Below are 26,886 nucleotides of genomic sequence, written 5' to 3'. Positions count from 1 at the left end.
TTTCCCCAAGAAGACTTGGGCTTCTTTGGTGCTTGTTAGCATGACTGGTTTAGAGTTGGAAAAGCATCTTCCAAACACAGCAAAGCCAAGCCCCTGGGTGGTGCAAATGGCTCAAGGGCACAGGTGCTAACTAAAAGGCTGGAGGTTTGAGTCCACCTAAGAAGAAAGGCTTCTGAATCTGCTTCTGAAAACCAGCCATTGAAAACTCTGTGGAGCACTGTTCTACCCTGATACACATGGTGTTGCCATTAATTGGAGTGGACACGAGGATAACTGATTCATTAACTTGTTCACTTCCTGTGACCTGCAGGCCTCTGAGGCTCTGACTCTCCTCACCAACTATGCTTTGCTTTTTCTACACTTACATCTCTTCTTTTCTCCACCTCCTGGTGTTGCTAGGCAAACTATAATTATCTTACAGGTGTGAAAAATGTGCCATTATCAACTTTCATCATTTGGGCTAAAACAAGATCGTTCATTTTCTCTTCTCCTCCCAAACATTATTTCTACAGGAATTGGGTCCAAGTTCATCTTCAACATGAGCCTCCAGAAAGTAAAGTTGAGTCTAGCTTCATAACAAAAAATTTCTCTCTCGTTCCTTTTTCTGTCTGTCTGTCATCTCACCTTCTCCAGTTCCCAAGATATTTGATCTGTACATGGGACTTGAGGGCCCCCTTGCAAGCCCTGGAAAACTTACTGGGACAAACAGGTAGGTGTTACCACCAAACCTGCAGGATTGGTCAACAACGACTTTGGATTTTTGGATACTCTGGAAACAAAGTCACAGCAGTTGACCTATCCTAGCAGTCCACAGGTCATCCTTCATGAGTGTCACACCCAGGATCCATGCCCATCCTAACTTGGACTCTAGGTAAGAGGTCAATCTGGGCAGTGTAGAAGACGAAAGGAGGCTATAAAGGCAGCTACTGGGAGCCCATGGGCCTCAGAGAAATTCTGAGCACTAGCCATCACACCTCTGGCCACCTAGCCACCCCTGGGCCCTGTTTAGAGTTGAAGGCCCAACCACCTAAGATTAGCCAAGGCTGATAATCCAGACTCAGCTCCTGTACTTCCACTTCTCTTTCCAACATCCTTCTTAGCTTGCATCTACTTCCTTATCACCTGACTACTACTTCCTGGTTCCTTCTCTAATTTACACATTTTCATTTGAGGGCATTTTGTCTTCCTCTCTCTATTTTATCCCCTCTATCCCAAGACAAACCATTCCAAATTGGCTTGGCCTACAGGAGGCACTGAGCAGCCATCAAGAGTGGGCTGATGTTGCTACTCAGGCGGAATCAGGAGGCCATGTCCTTAGCTGGTGCCAGACCAGGCCCTGAAGTTGGTACAGGGGAGTCTATCCAGCCTCAAACATGTGAGCTGGGCTGGGCTTGGCACAATAGCCCTCAGGAGCAGGACCCCAAACTATGAGAACCAGCCAACCAGAGGGCATCTGAACCTGCTGTCACTCCTGCCCTCATTGGCAGATGCACTTCATGTTAGAGATGGGTGAAAATGACAAGCTTTCATCTACGTGAAACAGTCATGGCACACCTGTCACCAGTTTTCAAAGTACCATAGCCTTTACTGAGATGTTCTTCTTCCTTCCTTCTTAAGCCTGTCACTAAACTCCTGATGGCAAAGGGATGAAGTGATGGAGGAGATGAGGAAGAATACTTTAGAAACAAGTAGGTCCTTTCCTGCCCTCAGACCACAGCAGCCAAGGACTCTGTGTGCCCTGTCAACCTGCAACCTATCCAGAATAGATAAAATCACCTACATCCACGTCAAAAGCCTCTTTTCCCCTCATGACAACCATTCTACATACCCACCCACAACATTTTTTTTATTAAATGTTTTCCTCCACCTGACTCCTTCCATCTTCACAGGTTTTAGCAAAGTAATGCCAATCTCAATCCTAACTGTAGCCTACTTCTCTGTAAATTGGCCATCTAATCCACCTGGACTGAAGAGCCATGAAAAGTTCAGCAGATGGGGCAGGGATGATTTAGTCCTAGCATTCATCCAATGAAACTAAGAAAGACATTTTTTTTTCCTTGCAAGTATTTTGTGGGTTCAAATCTAAAATGTTCTTGGATTCTCCTGGTTCTCAGAGCAGAGGAGGCTTCTGTTCATTCTTGTGGCATCTGCCCCAACAGCTCCCACTAGCGGACAAAGGACACCACACTGGTGGCTACTGCGAATGGGGCGGAGTAGGCCGCAGCGAATCCCTGTAGACCAATGACAACATAGTGGCATCCTTTGGTGATGACCTTCCCGACATTCTATTTTTAGGAAGAGAAGAGAAAAACAAAGGTTAGGATACACAACTTTATAATTCCTCATGTGTGATGACCACATACATAAAGAGTTATTATGTCTCATTCTCCAAGGTAGAATTAGCAAGTTACCATGTTTCCTATGGCTACTCTCAACATAAAAATATGCAGATAGGGGATGAGATTGGGGGGGGAGTGTCTCAGAACACACACCATCACCTTGCACAGTGCTGTTAAGCACAACATATTTTCAGATCCTTCAGAGAACCAGTAGTGAGGCTGTTGTTGTTGTCATGTGCTGTCGAGTCGGACTTGACTCATAGTGACCCCTCCTTGGGTTTCTGAGGCAGTATCACTACGGAAGTAGATTGCCCCATCTTCCTTCCAAGGAGTGGCTGGTGAGCTTGAACCACCAGCCTTCTGGTTAGCAGTCAAGTGCCTTAGCTGCTATGCTACCAGAGCTCCCAGTAGTGAGGCTACTAGTTCTAAAACCAAAGCCATTTTTCTTTTTATAAAAGCATACTCCTTTTCTTAGGAGCTCTGGTAGCATAGTGCCTAAGGCACTTGACTGTTAACCAGAAGGCTGGTTGTTCAAACCCATCAGCCACTCCTCAGAAGGAAGGTTGGGCAATCTACTTCCGTAGTGATACTGCCTCGGCAACCCAAGGAGGGGTCGCTATGAGTCAGGGCTGACTGGATGGCACATAATAACAACACTCTTTTTCTCTGCTCCTGCTAAAGGTTATTGGACCACCTAGAGGCTGAGTCAAGGTTTTCTTCATTCACTTCTCTGAAAGTCCAGCCTGCCACCTAACTAATCTACACTCTTGTCCCTTTTTAGTCTTCTGCCTTTCTCTAATTGCTGTATCCTTAGAAGTCTCGTGTTTCCAATACAATTATAAGCTTCTTAAATGTAAGGACATGCTTTCTTGGTCTCCATCTCTCCTTTTACCACCAGACTTGATGCTGGACAGGGCACAGGGGATCAAATGGAATTGCAATAGGAAAATGAAGATCACTCCTAGTGACTAACATGTATTGTCTCCCAGTCTTGCTCTCCCCACACCCAAATAATGTCATTATTCTTGATGATATCATGCACATATAAATGACCTAGGCCTTACCTAACATACTTTATCTCAGTTCTTTGATCTTTCCAACTCCAATAACCAGGTAGACTAATTTCTTTCAAAATTCCAAACACAATCACAAACTTACTTTGCCTTCCAACAATGCCTGGAAAACCCACTCTCTCTCTCCAATAGGCTGACTTTCCCTCTCTCCCAGTTGATTTTTTCATACTTTTCCCTTTCCCCATAAGCCTGTCCATGCCCAGCACATACAGTCACACTCACAGCATCCATATTTTCATTTTTCACAGAAAAACTCAGAGGTCCTTACGGAACTCATTCATCTTCCCATTATGAAGTCTACACACCTGCCTGCACCTGCCCTGACTTCTCCCACCTTGACTTGTATTCCAGTAGAGAAAATGGTCTTCTCTCCTAATGTCATTCCAAAATGATCTAAAGTATCTTCAGACTTGCTGTTGACACCCTCTCAAATCTTGACTTTGACCTACTCCTCTCCACAGACATCATTCTCTTTCTCTCCACTGGGTCATTCCCATTAGTTTACACATATGCTCAGGTATCCCCTTGACTCATATCCTTCTCTAGTGACTACCCAGGTCTCTGCTCCCCTTCATCCTGAATCAACTGAAAGCCATCTTCACATACTGTCTCCAATTCCTTACTTCTTGTTCCCTCTTATTTGGCTCCTGCCCCCACCAATCTAGGGATAGCTTTGCCACAGAATCTATAGGTTCCATATTGCCTGGATTAGTGGGTCCTTTTCTGTCTTCTCCCTCCCTGACCTCTCTGCAGCATTTTACACTGTGCAAAGGAGTCAGTTAGCCTCTTTGATAACATATTCGTTTGGTCCTACCTCACAGGCAGCTCCTCTTTAGCTTTATTTGCTAGATTTCTCCTTCAATCAAACTTAGAAATATTGGCATTCTTTCAGACTCAGTTCTGGGCCCTCTTCTCTTCTTTTGCCTATAATCTCTCCTTAGATGGTCTCATCCATTTTCCAATGACTTGAATTATTTCCTGTATGCCAATAACTTCCACATTTATATCTTCAGCTCAGACTCAAATATTCAACTCTCTACTTGAGGTCTCCACTTTTTGAGATACCTCTGGCATACTGTATCTCCTTACTGTATCAAGTAAATAAACCTAACTTTGGCTGCCAGTGTATTCCTTGTGTCTTTTGGCTGACAGGCGTCAACAAGAAGAAAGCACAGAGAGGTTACACCCAAGGTTGTATAGCTGGTCAGAGGCAGAGTTGAAGTCCAGTTCCAGCATCTCAGAAACCATATCCTTAACAACTATATTATACTTCCTTTCTTTAATCAAGGCACTATGCAACCTTGTAGTTGTAATTTTATAGTTACTTGCCCATGTCATGGACTCAAATTTTGCCTCCATCACTTACTTCACTTTCCTTGACCTCAGTTTCCTCACCTATAAAATGAGAATATTTAGTAATCATCTCATTGAGTAATTAAGAGGATTAAATGATTTTATGCAAAGAAAGCACTTAGAATACTACCTGGTATGAAGTGCAGGTAATATAAGTGCCAGAAACTGTCAGCTATTACTAATTTGGTTTGTCTCCTTATTACATAGTAATTTAGGTTTATTGAGGTAATATATGCATCTAAGATATTTTGTTATCAGTTCATAAAAAGTTTCTTGGGAGCATAATTTCTTATGATTTGTGGTTTACTTAAGCTTTCTACAGTTTAAATTAGAATCCCCCACAAACACAGAATGAGAGAGGAGAGTTTGTTTTGCTCATTGCTATATCCTCATTGGAGTCTTTTGGTGGAACAAGTAGTTCAGCACTTGACTGCTAATCAAAAGGTTGGAGGTTCAAATCCACTCAGAAGCACCTCAGAAGGAAACCCTGGCAGTCTACTTCTAAAAAATTAGCGATTGAAAATGCTCTGGAGCACAGTTCCACTTTGATACACATGGAACACCATGAGTTGCAATCACCATGAAAGCAATTGGTTCAACTAGTATCCCGAACTAAAACCAAACCAAACTCACTGCCATTGAGTCAATTCTGACTCATAGCAACCCCCTTTGGATTTCTGAGGCAGTAAATCTTTACAGAAGTAGATTGCCCAGTGTTCCTTCCATGGAGCAGGGTGGGTTTGAATCGCCAACCTTCTGGTTAGCAGTCAAATGCCTTAGGCACTATGTCACCAGAGCTCCTTAACTGGTATCCTAGACACCTAGAAAAAGCTTGGAGTTCCTTTGGAACCTCTCAGGTTAAATGAAGAGCTCTGGGAGAACCAGGTAATATCCATGTCTTCTCTAGGACTGCTTCTCCAGACATTGCCCCAGTCGCATCTGGATGAAATATCAGAGAATGTGCATGCACGTGTTGTGTGTGTGTCTGTGTCTGTGTGTGTGTGTGTGTGTGACAGAGAAAGAGAAAGAGGGATATATGTATACACATGTGTATGATGTTGCTACGAAATATAAATGTTGATAAGAGATGCATTTCTATAAATTTGTGATAGGAATCATTGGGAGAATTTTACTTACATTTTTGAAACAACAACAAAAAATATTGTTTTCTGGAAGCAAGAGAGATCATTTATAAACAATGCCACCACAATCACGGATTCTGTGCACATTAAACTTGACTTTTTTAGTACTTATATACTCATTATCCTCAACTTGTTATTATTAAAAAAAAAAAAAAAAAAAACCTGCTTGCCATTTTATCTTTGCACTTTAGAAAGAAAAAAAAAATCTACTAAAATAGCTCATTAACTAGAACAATGTCAAAATACAGATTTGAGAAAAATGATGCAAAGGAATATAAAATACCTATCAAGGACCATTTTAGTGTTATTCAAGGGAGATTTTGGATTCTTTGATCTGAGCAGGGCTTTCTACCCATATAATCTCTCAGAAGGGTGGTGGGGCATAAAGAATATGGAGGAGTCTGGTAGGCTGAATACTGGGTCCCCAGGATGTCCACATCCTAGTCCCCAGAACCTATGAATATGTTACCTTACTAGGAAAAAAGGGCTTTTGCAGATGTGATTATTTAAGGCTCTTGAGAGGTTAATGGTATCCTGGATTACCCAGGTGGGTCCAATCTAATCAAAAACATCTTTACAAGAGGGATGTAGTGGGAGTTAGCAGTGCAAATGGTTAAAGCACTCAACTACTAGCCCATAGGTTGGTGGGTCAAACCCATCCAGAGATGCCTCAGAAGACAGGCCTGGTGATCTGCTTCCAAGAGGTCACAACCTTGAAAACCCTACAGAGCATTTCTACTCTGACACACACGTGGTCACATGAGTCAGAATCAACTCAATGGCAACTAATGACAATAACAACAACAAGGAGGAGTCAGAGTCAGATGAGAGGAGATATAACAAAGGGACAGAGAGAAAGAGATTTGAAGACACTATGCTGTTGGCTTTAAAGATGGAGGATGGGGGACATGAGCCAGAAATGTAGGTCACCTCTGGGAACAGGGAAGGGCAAGAAATTGCTTCTTCCCTGGAGTCTCCAGAAAGGACCAGCCTTCCCGACTTTGAGTTTAACCTAATGAAGTGGATTTTAGACTTCTGGCTTCCAGAAATCTAAGAGAATAAATCTATGTTGTTTTAAGCCTCTACATTTTTGGTACTTTGTTACAGAAGCTATACCAAATAAGCACAAGGAATGAGGTTGCTAAGGTTCCTCAGTATTGAACAATTCCCTAATGATTCTTGCCCATCTCCAGCTTCAATAAAGAAACCAACTCTAAACAAAGATTTCAACAGTCTTTTGAATAAATTATAAAGTCTAGAGGTATGATATTTTGTCAGGACTTAGGCACAAAACAGGACCGGGCAGTGTTTCATTATGCTGTACATAGGGTCACTATGAGTGGAACTGATTCAGTGGCACTTAACAACAACAAACAAAGGGACAAAGCTAAAGTGGGCAGTCATTTAAAAAAAAAAAAAAAACTTTTTTATTTTGTCCTGAGTTCCAGCTCATTAAAAAAACCATCAAAAGAAAAACAAAACAAAAAATGGTTGCCATTGTGTTGATTCCACACACATGTATAAGAGTGAACTGTGCTCCACATGTTGGAAGCAGATCAGCAGGCTTTTTTTTCAAGGTGCCTCAGAGTGGGTTTGAACTGCCAACTTTTAATAGTACAGCACTTAACCACCCAGGTCTGTACCACCCAGTCCACCCAGAATCACAAACCACAAAACCTGTACATCAGTATTAAGTGCAGCGCCCTTAACAATAGCCAAAATGTGGGAACAACCTAAATGTCAATCAACAGATGAATGGATACACAAAATATGGTACATATAAACAATGGAATACTACTCAGCCATAAAGAGAAATGAAGTCCTGATATACACCACCACATGGATGAACTTGAAAAGATTATGTTGAGCAAAAATAAATTAGTCACAAAAGGATAAATATTGTATGATCCCACTTACGTGAAATAAGCAAATGTATAGAAACCAAGCTTACTAGTAGCTATCAGGGATGAGTGGGAGGAGAAAAAGGGAGAGTTTTTTGCTTGGGGACATTGAGTTTATGTTAATGGTGGTAGAATAATTAGGAAAAAGGGATAAAGGTTGTATGTATTGCATTAGGCAAATCTGCTGCAAAAGACCTCTTTAAAGTGTTAAAGAGCAATGATGTCACATTGAGGACTAAGCTGTGCCTCACCCAAGTGGGTTTTTTTTATCGCCTCATATGCACATGAAAGCTGAACATTAAATAAGGAAGACTGAAGAAGTATTGATGCCTTTGAATTATAGGGTTGGCGAAGAATGTTGAATATACCATGGGCTGCCAGAAGAATGAACAAATCTGTCTCGGAAGAAGCACAGCCAGAATGTGCCTTAGAAATAAGAATCACATGACTTTGTCTCATGTATTTTGGACAGTTATCAGGAGGAATTAGTTCCTGGAGAAGGACATCTTGCTTGGTAAAGTAGAGGGTCAGTGAAAAAGAGGAAGATCCTCAACAAGATAGATTGATGCAATGGCTACAACAACAAGCTAAAACAAAGCAATGATTGTGAGGATGGTGCAGGACTGGGCAGCGTTTCATTCTGTTGTATACAGTTTCGCTATGAGTTGGAACCAACTTGATGGCACCTAACAACAACAAGGGTTGCAGGACAAAAAGAGTATAATTAATGTCACTGAATTGTGCATGCAGAAGCTGTTGAATTGGCAAAAGTTTTGTTTACTATATTTGCACCGAAATAAAAAAGAAAAAAAATATTAGAAAACAAACAAAGTCAGGTTGGGTTTCTTTCCCATTCCCCCAGATAATAACAGCCAAATAGCTTGTGATGGTTAAGGTTATTTGTCAGCTTTGCTAGGCCATGATTCTCAGTGGTTTGGTAGATATTATTTAATCACACTCCATTTTGTAATCTGATGTGAACAGCCATTCAACTGAAAGGGGAAATTAATTGGCCGTGTTGTCTGCACCCAATATGCAGGTATCCTGGACTTTTCAAAAGTTCATTTTACACGACTTCTCTTTTACAAAAAGACCTACATTAGTACCGGTTTTCACTAATGCAAAGAAATTCAAAGAGGATTTTTGTTTTTATGGAAAAAGGCAAAAAGCAAAACTGGTGTTCAGTATTTGTTTTCCAGCAAACTGTTAAAGACGCCGTGCACGCACTTAGCAGTGAGAGTGGTATCCTCAATTTCCTTCCCCAGCAACCACACTGTACATACATTATTTCTACTTTACCCAGTGTGTGTATTTATCAAAACATTCCTGCTTTTACTATAGTTAGTGTTATTTTAGTTTTTTTGTGTTATTTAGTATGATTTAGCACGTTATTTTTTTGGTCTGGGAATGATCAAAATTCTTTCCCATATAAATTAATGGTAATTGCTTCTTTGCTTTATGCCATTTCAGTTTACAAAAGATTTCACAGGAATGCTCTACTTTCAGATAATAGAAGAAATCTGTATATGAATGTCTGGCAAAGCTCACTATCTCTTGATCCTGCATCCAGTTTGTCATTCTCTGACCTCTGGTTCTTGGGTTGTAAGCCAGCAGCTTTTTGTCTGACCTGCAGATTTGGGGATTCACTAGCTCCCACAGCCCCACGAGCCAGCGACCTGTTGTCCGATGGTGGTTGGGTTCACCAGCCTCTGCTATGATGTGAGTCAGAAGAAGCCTCCAGCCTGACACCTGACCCACAGATTTGGGACTTGACAGACTCCAAAACTGTGTGAGTCATTTCCTTGAAAACAAATCTTTCTCTCTATATATATTTACATATAATCTCATGATAGTAAAGGTTGTGTGTCAACTCAGCTGGGCCATAATTCTCAGTGGTTTAGCAATTATGACGCAGTCATCCCCCATGATGATCTGATATAATATGTAATAACCTCTATGATAAGATCTGCTATGAACAACCAATCAGTGGAAAAGGAGTTTCATCAGGGCAGTGTCCTGCTTCCAATATATATGGATGTCCTGGCAAAGGTCCTGGCTTTTTGTTCAATTTGGATTCTGTGTCTGGCTTATCATCATCTGAACTCCAGTTCTTGAACTTGATCCAGTGGCCTGCTGTATTGCCTACAAATCTTGAGATTATTGTCTTCATAGCCTGTGACCCAACAGCCTACTAGCTTACCTGCTGACTTTAATTCACCAGCCTCTGCAGCTAGCAGCCTGTTGTATTGCCTAGCAATCTTGGGATCATCAGCTCATGGAGCCTCCAGCTTGCCTCTGACCCATGGAATTGGGACTTACCAGCCTCTACAACTGTGTGAGTCATTTACTTGAGAAAAATTTCTCTCTAGCTCTCATGTGTTATATATTATATACATATTTATATATACATATTGTGGTGGTTAAGTTTGTGTGTCAACTTGGTTGGGCCTGGTTGAGTGGCTGGGCAGCTGGATATAGTATTCCCCATGAGACTGGTAATCAACTCCATGGTGGAATCTACTGTGAGCAGCTGAGTAGCTACCTTAGGGATGTGGTCTGTTCTATATATAAGAAGCAGTTTTGGGAATGATCTCTAGCTTATTGCACACTTGAACCCTATATGTAGCCATGTTGTTGCTCAGCAGCCTGCCATGCTCTACCAACCTTGGGACTTTCAATGGACTCGAATTCATGGCCTGCCATGTGGTTTGATAACATCAGGACTGTGACTTTTTACTTGTCAACCTTGGGCTTGTCAGTCTCCACAGCCAGTAGTTGTCTGAGTGAAGAAAAGCCTCTAGCTTCAGTGGGCCTCAGCAACTTCTTGATGAAGGAGGCAGAGCTGAAGCCCAAGGATGAGGGACTTTCCCTTAGCCCCTAGAGCCTGGCACTTTGAACTAGGACTTAAAGCCTCCAAATTGTAAGAATAAAATCCTGTTTGTTAAAGCCATCCCATTTGTGGTATATTACTGTCAGAGTGGCACTAGGTAACCAGAACACATACGTATGTGTGTGTGTGTGTGTGTGTGTACACATACATAGGAGCTCTGGTAGTGTAGTGCCTAAGGCACTTGACTGCTAACCAGAAGGCTGGCAGTTCAAACCCACCAGCCACTCCTCGGAGGGAAGGTTGGGCAATCTACTTCCATAGTGATACCACCTAGGAAACTCAAGGAGGGGTCACTATGAGTCAGGTCCTACTCAACGGCACATAACAACAACATACACATATGTATACACTTCACTGGTTTTTCTTCTCTTGAGAACCCAGACAGTACACTTTACTAGTTTTCCTCCTCTAGAGAACCTAGCCTAGGACATTTGGAACCAAGAGTGATTCTAGAGGAACCAAATCATAAGGATGAGTTTTCCTAATTAGTTTCCAAATCTGGCTAATTTAATTACAATGGGGATGATTAGACCTCAGGGTGGTAGATTACAAATGGTGGCATGTAATCAATAAAGACAAGGTGGGCATAGTTAGTGTAATGGACAGGAAAGCCAGAGCAGTATTTAGAATAGTCTGACTTATACAGACTTAGGGCATTGGCTACTTAGTCATGGTGTTCCTAGGAGTGAAACAGATGGTATATTTACTAAACACTGACTTGATCTGTACAAGGAAAAGAATTCTAGGTGAAATGAACAGCAGTCTGACTTGAATCACCAGAATAGAGAATCACAGCCCTCAATCAATTCCAAGACTTGAGCCATTTTACAGACAAACAATCACTTGAATGAAAGGGAGGCCAGTCTCTTTGATGAAGGACCCCACTGCACTGCCAGACATGTATGCAATTAATCTTTCTCCCAGCCTTCCTTAAAGGGATCTATAGCTTTTTATGAACATGACTGTTCACTGGGGAAAAGGAAGAAATCAGAATTTTGGGGGATTATTGGACACTGGCTCTGAATTGACACTAAAGAGACCCAGAACTTCACTGTGTCCCACATAGGTACATATGGAGTTCAGGTTATTAATGGAGTCTTAGCTCAGGTCCATCTCACACTGGGTCCCAGAATCCATACTGTAGTGATTTCCCCAGTCCCACAATGCATGCAAAATTGGAACAGACATACTCAGCAACTGGAAGAATCCTGTGCTGGATCCTTGACATGGAGTAAGGGCTATTACAGTAGGAAAAGCCAAGTGGAAGCCATTAAAACTGCCCGTACCTAGTAAAATAGTTAACCAAAAGCAACACCACATTCCTGGAGGGCTAGCAAAGATTAGTGCCACCATCAAGGACTTGAAGGATGCAAGTGTGGTGATTTCCACCATATCCCCACTAAACTCACTTATCTGTGCAAAGCAAAACACAAAAACATAGATCTTAGAGAATGACAGTGGATTATCCTAAACTTAACCAGGTGATGACTGCAATTACAGTTGCTGTTCTTGATGTGGTTTCATTGCCTGAGCAAACTTCATCTCCTGGTACCTGGTATGCAGCTATTGATCTGGCCATTGACTTTTTATTGATCCCAGTTTCAAAGGAAGAAGCAGTTTGCCTTCAGCTGGCAAGGCTAGCAATACACCTACACTAGCCTACCTCAAGGATATATCAGCTCTCCAGCCCTATGTCATAATTTAGTTTGCAGGGACCTTGTTTACCTTTCCTTTCCATAAGACATCACATTGGTCCATTACATTGATAACAATATGTGACTGGACCCAGAAAGGAAGAAGTACATATGACTCTAGACTTATTGGTAAGATATTTGCATGCTGGAGAGTGGAAAATTAATCCAACAAAAGTTCAGGTGTCTTCCAGATCAGTGAAAATGTTAGGGGTCCAGTAGTGTGGGACATGTCAAGATATTCCTTCTAAAGTGAAAGATATGTTGTTACATCCCTCCTACCAGTAAGAACTATGGACATACCTGACAAGCCTCTTTGGATTTTGGAGGCAACATATCCCTCATTTGGGTGTGCTACTCTAGCCTATTTATCAAGTGACTTGTACAGCTGCTTGTTTTGAGTGGGGCCCATAACAAGAGAAGGCTCAGGCACAGGTTCAGGCTGCTGTGTAAACTGCTCTGCCACTTGGGCCATATTATATGGCTCATCTAATGGTTCTTACAGTGGCAGTGGCAGATAATGATGTTGTTTGGAGTCTTTGGAAGGTCCCTATTGGTGAATTATAGTGTAGACTTAGGATTTTGGAGCAAAGCTCTGCCATCTGCAGATAACTACTCACCTTTTGAGAAACAGCTTTTAGCTTGTTACTGGGCCTTAATAGAGACTGTTTAACCATGATGGTGGTTTAACCATCAACCACCAAGTCACCATATAGCCTGAGCTGCCCATCATAAATTGATGTTGTCTGACCCACAGATTCATAAAGTTGTACATGCACAGTAGTACTCCATTATTAAATGGAAGTGGGGTATACAAGATTGGGCTTGAGCAGGACCTGAAGGCATAGTAAGTTACTTGATAAAGTGACCCAAATGATCATGGTTCCCACCCCTGTCCCATTACCTTCCTTCTCCCAGTTTGCACCTATGGCTTCATTGGGAGTTCCTTATGACCAGTTGACTGAGGAAGAGAAAACTTTCACCTGGTTCACAGATGGTTCTGTGTGATATGCAGGCACCACTTGGAAGTGGACAGCACTGCAGATCCTTTCTGGAAACTCCCTGAAGGACAGTGCACAAATGCATATTTATTCATGAGCTATGACCAAAGATTTAGCTGGAACTTGGTTGTAAAATTGGTGATAAAGAGGTATGGGGAAGAAGCATGTGGATAGACCTCTCTAAATGGGTCAAAGAAATGAAGATATTTGTGTCTCCCGTGAATGATCACTAAAAGATGACTTCAGCAGAGGAGGATTTAAACAATCAAATGGATAGATGGACATGTTTCCTGGATACCAGTCAGTAGCTTTCCCCAGACACTCCTATCATTGACCAATGGGCTCATGAACAAAGAGGCTATGGTGGCAAGGATGGAAGTCATGCATGAACTTCCACTCACCAAGGCTGACTCGGCTACAGCCACTGCTGAGTGTCCAATCTGTCCACAGCAGAAACTAACACTGAGTATATGATATGGAAGCATTCCTTGGGGTGATCAGCCAGCAACCTGGAGCAGGTTGATTACATTGGACCACTTCTATCCCAGAAAGGGAAGCATTTTGTTCTTACTGGAATAGACACTTACTTTTATAATGAATTTGTCTTCCCTGCATGCAATACTTCTGCCAAACTACCCTCTATGCCTTATATACCATCCCATCCCACACAGCATTACCTTGGATCAAGGGCCTCACTTCATAGCAAATGATGTGTAGCAATGAACCCAGGGTCATGGAATTCACTGACCTTATCATGTTCCCCATCATCCTGAATAGGAGCTCTGGTGGTGCAGTGCCTATGGCATCTGACTGCTAACCAGAAGTTTGGTGGTTCAAACCCACCAGCCATTCCATAGAAGGGATGGGACAATTTACTTCCATAGAGATTTACCACCTTGGAAACCCAATAAGGGTAGCTAAGAGTCAGGATCAACTCAATGGCAGTGGGTTATTATCTGAAATAGCTGGCATGATAGAACAATGGAATGGCCTTTTAAAGACAAAAATTATGGCACCAGCTAGATGGCATTGGATGCTCTAAACCAGCATCCAATATATGATGCTGTTTCTCCAATAGCCAGGATTCATAAGTCCAAGAATCAAGAGGTGGAAATGGGTGTGGCACCACTCACTATTACCCCTAGTGACCTACTTACAAAATGTGTTCTTCCTGTCCTTGAAAGGAGCTCTGGTGGAGTAATGCCTAAGGCATTTGACTGCTAACCAGAGGGCTGGTGGTTCAAACCTGCCAGCCACTCCCCAGAAGGAAGATTGGGTGATCTACTTTCATAGTAATACTGTCTTGGAAACCTAAGGAGGGGTTGCTATGAGTTGGATCTGACTCAGTGGCAGTGAGTTTGGTTTTTTTTTTTTTTTTGGTTTTGTTCTTGAAAACCTATGCTCTAGAAATCTTAGTTCCAAAAGGAGGAATGCTCCCACCTGGAGCCACAATACTGATTCCATTGATCTGAAAGTTAAGAATGCCACCCAGCCACTTTGGGCTCCTCTGGATCAACAGGTAAACAAGAGAGTTACCATATTAGCTGGATTACCAGGGGGAAATTGTTTGATATTACATAATGGAGGTAAAGAAAGGTCTGGAACAAGAGATTCCCTTAGGATGTCGTTTAGTACTGCTACACTCTGAGATTAAAGTAAATGGAAAAGTACAGCAACCCAATGCCAACATGACTACTAATGTCCCAGACCCTTCAAAAATGAAGGTTTGGGTCACCTCACCAGGAAAGAACTGTAACCAGCTGAGGTCACGGTTTTGTAGAAAATAGTTCTAAATACCAGCTATGACCATGGGAGCAGTTGCAGAAATGAGGACAGGAAATGTTTTTATAGGAGGCTGGAAAAAGGAAGTATTTCTTCCTTGTTTTGTTATACATATGGGTGTGTGTGTGTGTGTGTGTGTGTGTGTATACCAAACCAAACTCACTGTCTTGAATTGATTCCAACTCATAACAACCCCCATTGGGTTTCCAAGGCTGTAAATCTTTACAGAAGCAGATCACCCCATCTTTCTTCTGTGGAGCAGCTGGTAGGTTCTAACCACTGCCCTTTTGGTTATCAGCCAAATGTCTTAACCACTACATCACCAGAGCTCCATGTGTGTGTGGTTATGATGTAAAGGGGACTAGTGAATTTTCAATTATATGCATGTTTGTTGTATTGTGTTAGTCTTTATTTAGAGATTAGGTATAGTTTAAAAAGATGTGTACAGGTGCCAAGTTGACAAGGGGTGGCCCTTGATAGTTAAGGTTATGTGTCAACTTGGCTAGGCCATGATTCACAGTGGTTTGGCAGATATTAAATAATTATTTTCTATTTTATGATCTGATGTGAACAACCAATCAGTTCAAAGCAGAATTTTCTTAGGGGTGTGTCCTACAACCAATAGTTATGGATGTTCTGGCAAAGCTCCCTCTCTCTTAATCCTTCACCTGACTCATCATCTTCTGGCCTCCAATATTGGGACATGAGCCAGCGAACTGCCATCTGACCTGCTGATTTTGGGTTCATCAATCCCTGCAACCATGTGAGTCAGGAGAAGCCTCTAGGTGATGCTGACCCATGGATTTGGGACTTGCAAGTCTCCACAACTACATGAGCCATTTCTTTGAAAACTCTCCCTCTTATATATATATATATATACCAAAACCAAACTCACTGCCATCAAGTCAATTCTGACTCATAGTGACACCCTCTGGTAAATCTTTATGGAAGTAGATTGCCCAGTCTTCCTTCCACAGAGTGGCTGGTTAAGTTCAAACTGCCACCCTTTTGGTTAGCAGTCAAATGCTTTAGGCACTAGGCCACCAGAGCTCAGAGTTCCTTTGTGTGTGTGTGTGTGTGTGTGTATGTGTATATATGTGTGTGTGTGTGTATGTATATGTATACATATATAGAGAGAGAGAGAGAGAAAGAAACAACAACAACAACAACAACAACAAACCTCACTGCCATGGACCTCACTGCCATGGAGTTGATTCCTACCTATAACAACCCCCATTGAGTTTCCAAGGCTGTAAATCTTTACAGAAGTAGATTGTCTCATTTTCCTCCCACAGAGCAGCTGGTGGGTTTGAACAACTAACCTTCTGGTTGGCTATCAAATGCCTTACCCTCTACACCACCAGAGCGCTCTCTCTATATATGTATATACATATTTATACACACACACACACATACATATATGTGTATATATATATATACATACATACATACACACACACACATATATACACACATACATATAAATAAACTGGTTTTACTCCTCTAGAGAACCCAGCTTAAGACACAGTTACCTAACCCTTTTCATGGACCAGTACTACTCTAAGTGTTTTATTCTTCACCACAACCCTATTGGTATCCTGTTTCAGATAAGGAAACATGAAACAGAAAGAGGTAAGTATCACAGCCAGCAGACTGGCTCCCAAACAAGTGGCTATTTTTCTTTCTCTTGAGCTAAACATTGTTTCATATGCTATATTCTCCCTTTCCAGCACCAGTGGCACAGTAGTTAAGTGCTCAGCTGCTAACCAAATGGTGGGCATTTGAATCCACCAGCTGCTCTGCAGAGCAAGATATGGCAACATAAAGATTAGTTTGGGAAATTATGGGGCACTTCTGTGTCCTTTGGGGGTGCTATGAGTCAGAATCAACTTGACAGTATGGGGCTTGATTTTTTTGCTTTAGCCCTCTCCTAGCCTCCTGATTAACAAAACTTAATTACTTTCCTTATCCCGGCTCCCACGTGGCTCTCAGGTGTCTGGGAAAGGAAACCTCTTATTTAAGCTCAGTTTTGGGGATCACTCTTTCCTCCCTCACCCCAACTGCTTCTGTATTGGCAGGGGCCAGATGAGGTTTCCGATTCCCAGCTCTGCTCTTTTTTACCTTGGTGGCTTTTGTTGTTGTTTGTTTTTAATATTTTATTGTACTTCTGGTGAAATTACACGTAGCAAAATGTGCTCCCATTCATCAATTTCTACATATAATGTTAGTGACATTGGTTACATTCTTCACATTGTGGCAACATTCTCCTTATTTGTGCTCTAGTTGTTTCACTCCCATTAACTTATTCTCACTGCTTACAACTACTCATCTATGCTTTAGAGTAGCTATTGTCCATTTGGTCTTATATATATAATTTAAAAAAAAAAAAAGCACAGTACTCAAGTATGACATTCTTTGCTTTTTTAGCTAGCATGCTATTTAGTTAAAAGGTGACTTCAGAAAATAGTTTTGCTTCAAGGTTTAAAGAGTATCTCAGGGCAATAATGTCAGGGATTCCTCCTGTCTCAGTGGGTCCAGTAAGTCTGGATTCTTTAAGAATTTGAAATTCTGTTCCACATTTTTCTCCTTTTCTATCAGATCTATTGTGGCCCTGATCATAACGTTTGGTATTCTGACCAGACACCATTTAGTTCTTCCGGTCTCAAGGGACAGAAGGCTGTGGCTGATGGAAACAATTAGTCCTCTAGTCAAGTTCCTTCTCTAATTCTTAGATTTCCTTCTTTCTCCTAGCTGGGTGGACTTGAACCAATGGCTTAACTTCCATAAACTCATGTCCTTTGTGTTAAATGGGGATAATAACAGCTTTCCAAGGTTGCTGAGGGGATTCAGAGACATCACATATAAACATGACATATGTGCCACTACACATGGCACCTGTAAGAGCAAAAGTAATGAATGTTTCCTTCCCCTCCCCTGTTCCCAGGGAACAGCACTTCAGTAACAATAAATGCACCATATGAATGGATGTTAATATTACTTACCAACCAAGTAAGGACACTGACCAGCAGGAGTCCCAGGCACACGGCCCTCCTTGTTCAGAGCCGTCTCATCCTCCCAGAGGACTGGACCAGCTCAGCACTAGGAGTACCTGGTTGGGGCCATTGAGTGCAGGAGGGCAATGTGAGCCTAACCTTTCCCTAGGGGCCTCTTCCACATGTTCACATTTCACAAAGGCCAAATACCTTTCTTTAAACAGAATCAGGAAGAGACTTAGGTGAAGGATTTGAAAAGCTAACAGATGAAAAGGAAATTTAATCACTCTTCTTCAAAGGAAACGCTATTCCTTAATAAAGTGCAGTTGTTTGCCGTTCACTCTATATTCCATTGGGCTCGAATATGATTCAATTTTATCTGTTGACTAACCAAGTAACCAGTTGCCATCCAGTCGATTCCAACTTATGGTGACCCCATGTGTGTCAGAGTAGAACTGTGCTTCATAGGTTTTCAGTGACTGGTTTTGTGGATGTAAATCACCAGACCTTTCTTCCAAAGCCCCTCTGGATGAACTTGAACCTTCAAATTGTCAGTTAGTAGGCAAGTGCATTAACTGTTCACACTACTCATGAACTCCACCTGCTGACTAAAGCAGGGCAAATCACTTCCCCACATTTCCAGCTCAGTCTTGGCTCTTCTCATGGATTTTTGTCAAAGAAGCATTGGATATTTCCTTCCTCCATATTAGAGCTTGGTTACCCTCTCGTCCACCTCCAAGGATGTACAGGGCAGAGAGGGCATGTCTTACTCTAAAAGGACAATGTCCTTTCTCTTGCCTCTCTGAGTTATACTCCTGTACTTGCAGATGCCACATTTTTGCTCAGGATATTCCCTCTGCCTTGGATGCTATGCCTTCTCTACCCCTTAACTTATCTTTGGCACCCAGTTTTCATGTCACTGTTGATGTGAACCTCCTCCCTGAGCATAAGGAACCTCCTCCCTGAGCTCCATGTGATGTGGCTCCACAATGGGGCCTCCTCACTCTGTCAGCATGGACACACCTGTCTTTTCCCTAGTAGGCAATGGACTTCACTAGGGCAGAAACACATTGTTTTCATTTTTGTATCTTTAGTGTTCCCTAAAGGAGCTCTGGTAGCATAGTGCCTAAAGCATTTGACTGCTAACCAGAAGCCTGGCAGTTCAAAGCCACCAGCCACTCCTCAGAAGGAAGACTGGGCAATCTACTTCCGTAGTAATACTGCCTCGGAAACCCAAGGAGGGGTTGCTATGAGTTGGATCCGACTCGATGGCAATGAGTTTGGTTTGGTTTGTTTAGTGTTTCCTAAACTAAAGGAGCTCTGGTCGTGTAGTTCCCTAAAGGAGCTCTGGTCGTGTAGTAGTCTGCTAACCCACCAGCTGCTCTGCAGAAGAAAGATGAGGCAGTCTGCTTCTGTAGAGATTATCTACAGCCTTGGAAACCCAAAGGGGGTCGCCATGAGTTGGAGTTGACTTGACAGCAGCCAACAAGAACCATGCCTAGCACATGGAGAGCACCCAAAAAACATCTCCAGTGCCAGCCCCTGAAACAGGATCTCCATATTATCAGTTCACCAGTTGAGAGGCAAATGATGGCTTCATTATGCTCAACTGGGACCTGGAAAAGAAATGGAGCTCTGGTAGCATAGTGGCTAAAGCACTTGACTGCTAACCAGAAGGCTGGTGGTTCAAATCCACCAGCCACTCCTTGGAAGGAAGGTTGGGCAATCCTACTTCAGTAGTGATACTGCCTCAGAAACCCAAGGAGGGGTCGCTATGAGTTGGGGCCAACTCGACGGCACATAACAACAACAACATTGCAACCATAAACTTCAGACCAACTTTATACTTTTTATGAATATGTTTTACCATTGTCTGTGTATTGCTCCAAAAGCTGTTGACATACCTTAAAAGAGGATAAAAACTCACTGCTGTCGAGTCGATCCTGACTCACAGTGACAACTCCTTGGGTTTCCAAGGTAGTATCTCTATGGAAGTAGATGGCACAGTTTTCCTTCTGAGGAGTGGCTGGTGGGTTTGAACCTCCAGCCTTCTGGTTAGTAGTCAAATGCCTTAGGCACTATGCCACCAAAGCTCCCTAGAAACTTAGTTTTACCATTCTCTTTTAAAGGGGCTCTGGTGGCCTAGTGCCTAACGCATTTGACTGCTAACCAGAAGGCTGATGGTTCAAACCCACCAGCCACTCCTCAGAAGGAAGAGTGGGCAATCTACTTCCGTAGAGATGAAACAAAAAAAAACAAACTCACACTATGGAAGTAGATTGCCCAGCCTTCCTTCGACTAGTGGCTGGTGGGTTTGAACCACCAGCCTTCTGGTTAGCAGTCAAATGCCTTAGGCACTACGCCACCAGAGCTCAGAAATCCAAGGAAGGGTCGCTAGGAGTTGGGACAGATTCTAAGGCAGTGAGTTTGGCTTGGTTTGGTAAACCTAAGTTTCTAGGTGTGGGGACTGACTGGTTTCAGGCATGATGACAGGCCACTGGAGGATACACATTAACTGGGCAATAAATTAGGTGTGGCCCATGACCTTTGGCCAGGATACAATGAATTTGTGATTTGTCTTCTGGGTGACCTTGCCCAGCCACAGGGAGCAAGGGCAAAAGCAGCTTGGCTTTCCCAGCAGAGGTACCTAGGACTGGCCTTTCTCTTTTGATTTCTGATAAAAAAAAAAAAAACTGCTGTTTTATCCTACTATCTCTCTCTCCCCTCCAAGGCAAATGGTGGTATGTTTACAGGCCCCAGAGTACACAGACAGCTGGCTAGGAGAAAAGTAAATTCAAGGAGTGCATAGGTATATCATTTGTTGAGCTTCCCCCACCAAAAAAAAAAAAAAAAAACCAGCTCCCTGCTGCGAGTCCATACCAACTCATAGCAAGCCCCATTGGGTTTCCAAGGCTGTAAATCTTTACAGAAGTAGATTCCCCCATCTTCCTTCTATGGAGCCCCTGATGGGTTTGAACTGCTGACCTGGTTAGCAGCCAAATGCCTTATCCACTGCACCACCAGAGCTCCCAGGTCCTGAAAATAACCTTGGAAATACTAGGGGAGATATCACACACAATTTTCAGCTAGTGGGATATTTTGGAAAGGATCCTGGCAGGAAACAGAAAACGTGGGTTGCAACCCCTACTTTTAAATAGAGTCACCTTCTACTAGTCACCTAACCACGCTAAAAGCCTCAGTATTATCTGTAAAATGGGGACACTGTCCCACTTACTCTATAAGGGAGCGGTGAGACACATCCAGGATAAGGACCACCTTGGAAAATGTCACTAACCTACCAACAGTGGTGTGGGAGGTAGAGTGAGGACCAGCAAAACCCCTGATTTAGTTTACATCATTACTTGCAACTTAGCTTCTTCCATCACTTCTCAGTTCACAAAATGAACAGTTTAAAGAACTCTAGTAGGGAATGCTGACAAGGGAGTGGGGGCTCGATGGGGGACGCAGAGGCAGCCCCCAAAAACTAAGCAAAGTCGAATTGTCAGGTATGACTCGCTCACCAGCGGATCCCTCGGGAATCTGTGGTTCGGAGAAGCCCCCAAAGCTACAAAGCCCTGATAGGTCTGGGCTCACCCGCAGTGCGAAGGGGTTGCCCCTACCTTTCCGTATTTCTTCAGCTTCTGCCGGTACCTCCTCTTGGGCTTCTCCCCGAGCGCCGGTTCGTCCAGCGGCTCGTAGCGCTCGGGGAGGAGGGCGAGGTGCACCCTCCTTGCACTCCGCGTCCCGGAGCCGCTTGAGCCGCTTGCGCCGCTCGCCACAGCCTCCGCGTCCTCATACTCGCACTCCAGGTACTCCAGGATTGCGGTCGCCTCCTCGTCCCCTTCCGCCAGTCGTCGCCCTCGGGGCCCGCGTCGCGGGAGGCTGTTTGCCGCCTTGCTTCGGAGCCGGGCTCCCACCGCCATGATACTGCTGCCCCTCAGACGAAGGTCTGTCCGGGAACCTTTGCTCCCCGCCGCCTACCCCGGCCGCCCGCCCCAGCCAGACGGGGCAGGAGGACATGAGGTCGCAGCGCCCCCTGGCAGTGTGGTGCGAGATTGCGGCTGCTTTATCCGCAACTCCGCCAGACCGCCCGCAACCCACCCTCTGGCCAAAGGGGTGAAGAGTACACCAGAAGCTTAATGACAAAGAACATGCAAAGCACATTCCACCGTACTTCCACAAAATAAGGGAACACAAGATGAGACTCCATTTGTGCACATTTAAATTGGCAGAGATGATGATAATAATAAAAAGATTATACTCAGTGCTAGTGAGGGTATGATGAGGTGGTCATCATAATACAATATTCACGAGAGTGTAAATTGGTGGCAAGCTTTTGGTAAGGCAAACGAACGTATACATCAGAACCAAAACTAAACTCACTGCCAATGGAGTTGATTCCAACTCACAGCAACCCTATAAGACAGGGTAGAACTGTCCCATAGGGTCTCCAAAGCTCATGGAAGCAGACTGCTTCTTCATCTTTCTCCTCCAGAAGGCCTGATGCAGCCATTTGGTTAGTAGCCAGACAAATGCTTTAACCACTATGCCACTGGAGCTCCTCTGTGCTACCAGGGCTCCTGTATATATCAAGAATACCTAAAAACAGCACCTATTCTAAGGAAAGGAGTGCCTGGGTTGTCCAAATGGTTAATCCTCTCAGCTGCTTACTCAAAGATTGGAGTCTGCTAGAGGCACTTCAGAAGAAAGGCCTGGAGATCAACTTCTGAAAAATCAACTGTTGAAAGTGCTTTGGAGCGCAGTCCTACTCTGACACATACAGGCTTGCCGTGACTCAGAATCAACTAGACAGTAACTGGTACTGGTATTGATAGTGTAAGGAAATATTCAGAGAAGTAGTGTGCCCACAGAGTTGTTACAATTTGATCCACAGTGAAAAAAGTGGAGCAAACCTGCAGGATGGGCAAGTTGAATTCTGGTGCATGCATATAACAGCATATGATGTAATCATTAAACTGATGATTTTCAAGGCGAGGATGTGGAGAGATTGGGACTCTCATACAGTGCTGGTGGGACTGTAAAATGATACAACCAATGTGGAAAACAGTATGGCGATTCATTAAAAAGTTGGAATTAGAAATACCATTTGACCCAACAATTCCATTACTAGGTATATAGCCTAAAGAAGTGAGAGCCAGGACAAGAACTGACATATGTACACCCATGTTCATCACAGCACTATTTGCAATAGCCAAAAGATGGAAACAACCTAGGTGCCCATCAACAGAAGAATGGTAACCAAACTATGGTACATACACACAATGGAATACTATGCAACCCTAAAGAATAATGTAGAATCTGCAAAACACCATATAATGTGAATGAACTTGGAGGACATTATGCTGAGTGAAATAAGTCAATCACAGAAGGACAAATATTGTATGAGTCTATTATTGTAAAGAGTCAAGGAAAGGTTTATATATGGAAGGAAATTTTCTTTGTTGGTTACCAGGGGTGGGAGGGGAGAAGAGGGGAGGCAACGCTGTTAAGTAGGTAGAGACAAGTATTGATTTGGGTGAAGAGAAGGGCAATGCACCAAATGTGAGTAATCAACACAGTGGCATTGAGGAAAAGGAAGACAGAGAGAGTTGCATTGGGAAGTACAGACAGCAAAGATAAACCCTTTTGCACATATAGTACTGCGTTGTCAATGAAGGCAAATACTGATATACAGGTGGATAGATGGGTGGACAGGCTGAACTATTAGGTATGTCCATGCAGTCGAGAGTATGCCCAAGACCATGTACAGGGTTAGCAGACAATGTTTCTACAAGTATATTGGTATGTTCTGTAAGAATTCCTAGGTATATAGTAGAGCTGACAAGGGTCAAGGTTGTAGTCACTTCTTGGCCACAGCCAGCTACCCAAAGGTAGAGAGTACTGTGGGCTTGGGACCATAGTCGTAGGGGACATCAAGCTCAAGTGGCATAACATACTACACAAAAGCATTGTTCCACATCCTACTTTGGTGAGTAGCAAGTGGGATCTTAGAAGCTTGCAAGCGGCCATCTAGAGGCAACAATGGGTCTCTCCTCATCCAGAGCAAAGAAGAAGGAGGAAAACCAAAGACACCTGGAAACAATTAGTCCAAGTGACCGATACACCATGTGATCCTCAGCCTATATGACTATGAGACCAGAACTAGATGGTGCCCAGTTACCACCATCAACCACTCAGAGGGGGATCTCTATAGGAGATCCTGGATAGAATGGGAGAACAATATGAAACAAAACTCAAAATCATTAAAATAAATAAATAAATAAAAAGTCCAGGTTTGCTGGTCTGAGGAGCTTGATGGAACCACTGAGACTATGGGTCCTCGTTGCCCTTCAGGTCTGGAATTTAATCAACTCTTGTGGCATCCAGCCAAACAAAAAACAGGTATATGAGCTGAACATCTACAATAGGTAGATACACTCCTTGGAGAGATCAGTCATGGGAGAACAGGACAATGTATACACAGGGAGCCTGTTCAGGGGGCAGGAGTGCATGGGAAGGAAGGACATAGCGAAGAGGTAACTATTGGGAGGAAGTGGGAGGGAAGCTGTTGCATTGTGGTAAATTGTAGTCAATGTCATGAGACAAAGTGTGTGAGCTGCTGTATGAAAAGTGAATTTGTTCTGTAAACTTTCATCCAAATCACAATTAAAAATTTTTTTAAATGATTTTCAAGACTATCACTCTGATAGGTATGTGTCCTCAGGGCACTGTGACTCTCAATTTGGGTTGGGATGCCTTGTTTCCTGATGTGGGTTAAATCTATTTCAATTCTGGGAAAGTTAGAGTTAAGTATAAAAGAATATTGTTATCAATTTTTTATATATTTTAAGATATTTAAAGTTTGTGATAAGTTTAATTTGGATGTATTGATGATAAAATGTTTATAATAATTTAGCATACTAGAATATTAAAAAATTGGGTTTGTGATTCTAACTTAAAATGTGTAATTGATTCAGACTTATAAATTTAAATTGATAAGAATACAAGTACCAGTTTAATTTACTAGGTTTACAAAAAACACATAGAGTTTTGTTACATAATTCAATTATTTGAAAAGAAAACCAAAAAATAAATTTGTTAAAGTTGTTTAAACTCTTTAATTAAATTAAATGGCAAAGGCCCCCTTACAGCACTTGTAAAATTTTACTAGGTTTGTAACAACTCATTAAACTCACTGCCATAGAGTAGGATCCGAGGTGGTATCACTACAGAAGTAGATTGCCCAACCTTCCTTCCAAGGAGTGGCTGGTGGGTTTGAACTACCAGCCTTCTGGTTTTCAGTCAAATGCCTTAGGCACTATACCACCAGAGCTCCCAAAAGCTTATTAGTTGAAGTTAAAAGGTTAAAGGTAATTAACCTTCCACTTGGCCATAACAGTGAAAAGGATAGAAAACTTGTATCACTGGTACTACCCAAGCTGTCTCACCCTCTGGGCCTGGCAGGTATAGAAGCTGGTACTTTCCTTGGTTGTTTAGAAAGCCCTTGCTGGGAATAGTCTCTTCTACTGGCCATAACTGAGCCAATGTCCTTTAATCCCTGGTGGCCTTCCTCAGGCCCTAGGAGTCCTGTGACTCATCTCTCTGGCTTTCCTGTCCTGAGCCTATGTGCCCTTCTAAATGTCCACATGGAACAGGAGTTAGTATAGGGAATTCAGTGCTCCCAAATCACTGGAGGACTGGAAGAACAGGCTCTGGGCTGGGCGTCCTCCAGTGTAACACCTAGAACAACCCAACAGAGCTGCCATTGCTGCTGCATCAGGAAGCTGGGCACCAGGAGCCTGCCACCAGAACTGTTGGCTAGAGGGGCATGCCTGCTAGATCCGCACTGGCCAAACACAGATGCCCCCATGAGACTGGGGAGCCGACCCTGGCATCCTGGTACAGAAAAATCAGACACCTTCAGGACTGTGCTTGCCGGCAGAAGCAGCAAAGAGAGCAGAAGCATGGCTTCCACGCTATGTCTGCTTTCCCAAGTTCATGAAGCACACCGAATTGATTAGCCTATAGATCATAAGAGTGTGATCCACTATCAATCATGAGGATAGTGCAGGACTGGGCACCATTTCATTCTGTTGGGATCACCATGAGTTTGGACCAACTTCATGATACTCACTGCCATCGAGTCAGATCCGACTCATAGCAACCCCTTCTTGGGTTTCCGAGGTGGCATCACTATGGAAGTAGATTGCCCAACCTTCTTTCTGAGGAGTGGCTGGTGGTTTGAACTGCCAGCCTTCTGGTTAGCAGTCAAATACCTTAGGCACTATGCTACCAGAGCTCCATGATAGCTAACAATAAACTTGGTAAATTTCCTTCAGTCTTAAATGGAGTCTGGATCATGTTGTTTTCCCCTCTTACCATATAAAACAAAACAAAATCACTGCCATCGAGTCAGATTCGACTCATGGTGACCGCCCCCACCTTGGGTTTCTGAGGTTGTATCACCATGGCAATAGATTACCCAATCTTCCTTCTAAGGAGTGGCTAGTGGGTTTGAAACAACGAGGCTTCTGGTTAGCAGTCAAATGCCCTAAGCATCTACAATCTGGAAAAAAACAAACTCACTGCCATTGAGTCAATTCTGACTCATAGAGACCCCAATGGGTTTCCAAGGCTGTAAATCTTTACACAAGTATATTGCCCCATCCTTCTTCCATGGAGGGGTTGGCACGTTTGAACCACTGTTTCTGGTTAGTAGTC

General features: G+C 43.0%; 1 protein-coding gene across 1 annotated transcript; it reads right to left on the bottom strand.

Moving 5' to 3' along the window:
- Positions 1-2,165: 2,165 nt before the first annotated feature.
- Positions 2,166-22,088, bottom strand: CUNH1orf115 (chromosome unknown C1orf115 homolog). The gene is made up of 2 exons (XM_007936942.1): positions 21,786-22,088; positions 2,166-2,285 (listed from the first exon to the last, which is right to left on the bottom strand). Exons 1-2 carry the CDS (start codon positions 22,086-22,088, stop codon positions 2,166-2,168), a joined length of 423 nt encoding a protein of 140 aa, XP_007935133.1.
- Positions 22,089-26,886: the final 4,798 nt, after the last annotated feature.

The sequence above is a fragment of the Orycteropus afer genome, unplaced genomic scaffold (assembly GCF_000298275.1).
Source record: "Orycteropus afer afer isolate SDZICR_OR568_19922 unplaced genomic scaffold, OryAfe1.0 scaffold00039, whole genome shotgun sequence".
NCBI classification, from domain to species: domain Eukaryota; kingdom Metazoa; phylum Chordata; class Mammalia; order Tubulidentata; family Orycteropodidae; genus Orycteropus; species Orycteropus afer.
Note: the sequence above shows the minus strand (reverse complement) of the source record. Positions and strands in the feature narration are given on the sequence as shown.

What these genes read in the sequence shown, in the direction of transcription:
- CUNH1orf115 (XM_007936942.1), bottom strand. Translation starts at nt 22,088, where the DNA reads ATGGCGGTGGGAGCCCGGCTCCGAAGCAAGGCGGCAAACAGCCTCCCG. An exon ending in AGCTGAAGAAATACGGAAAG is followed by an intron (nt 2,286 to 21,785) that starts GTAGGGGCAACC and finishes TCCTAAAAATAG; the next exon opens with AATGTCGGGAAGGTCATCAC.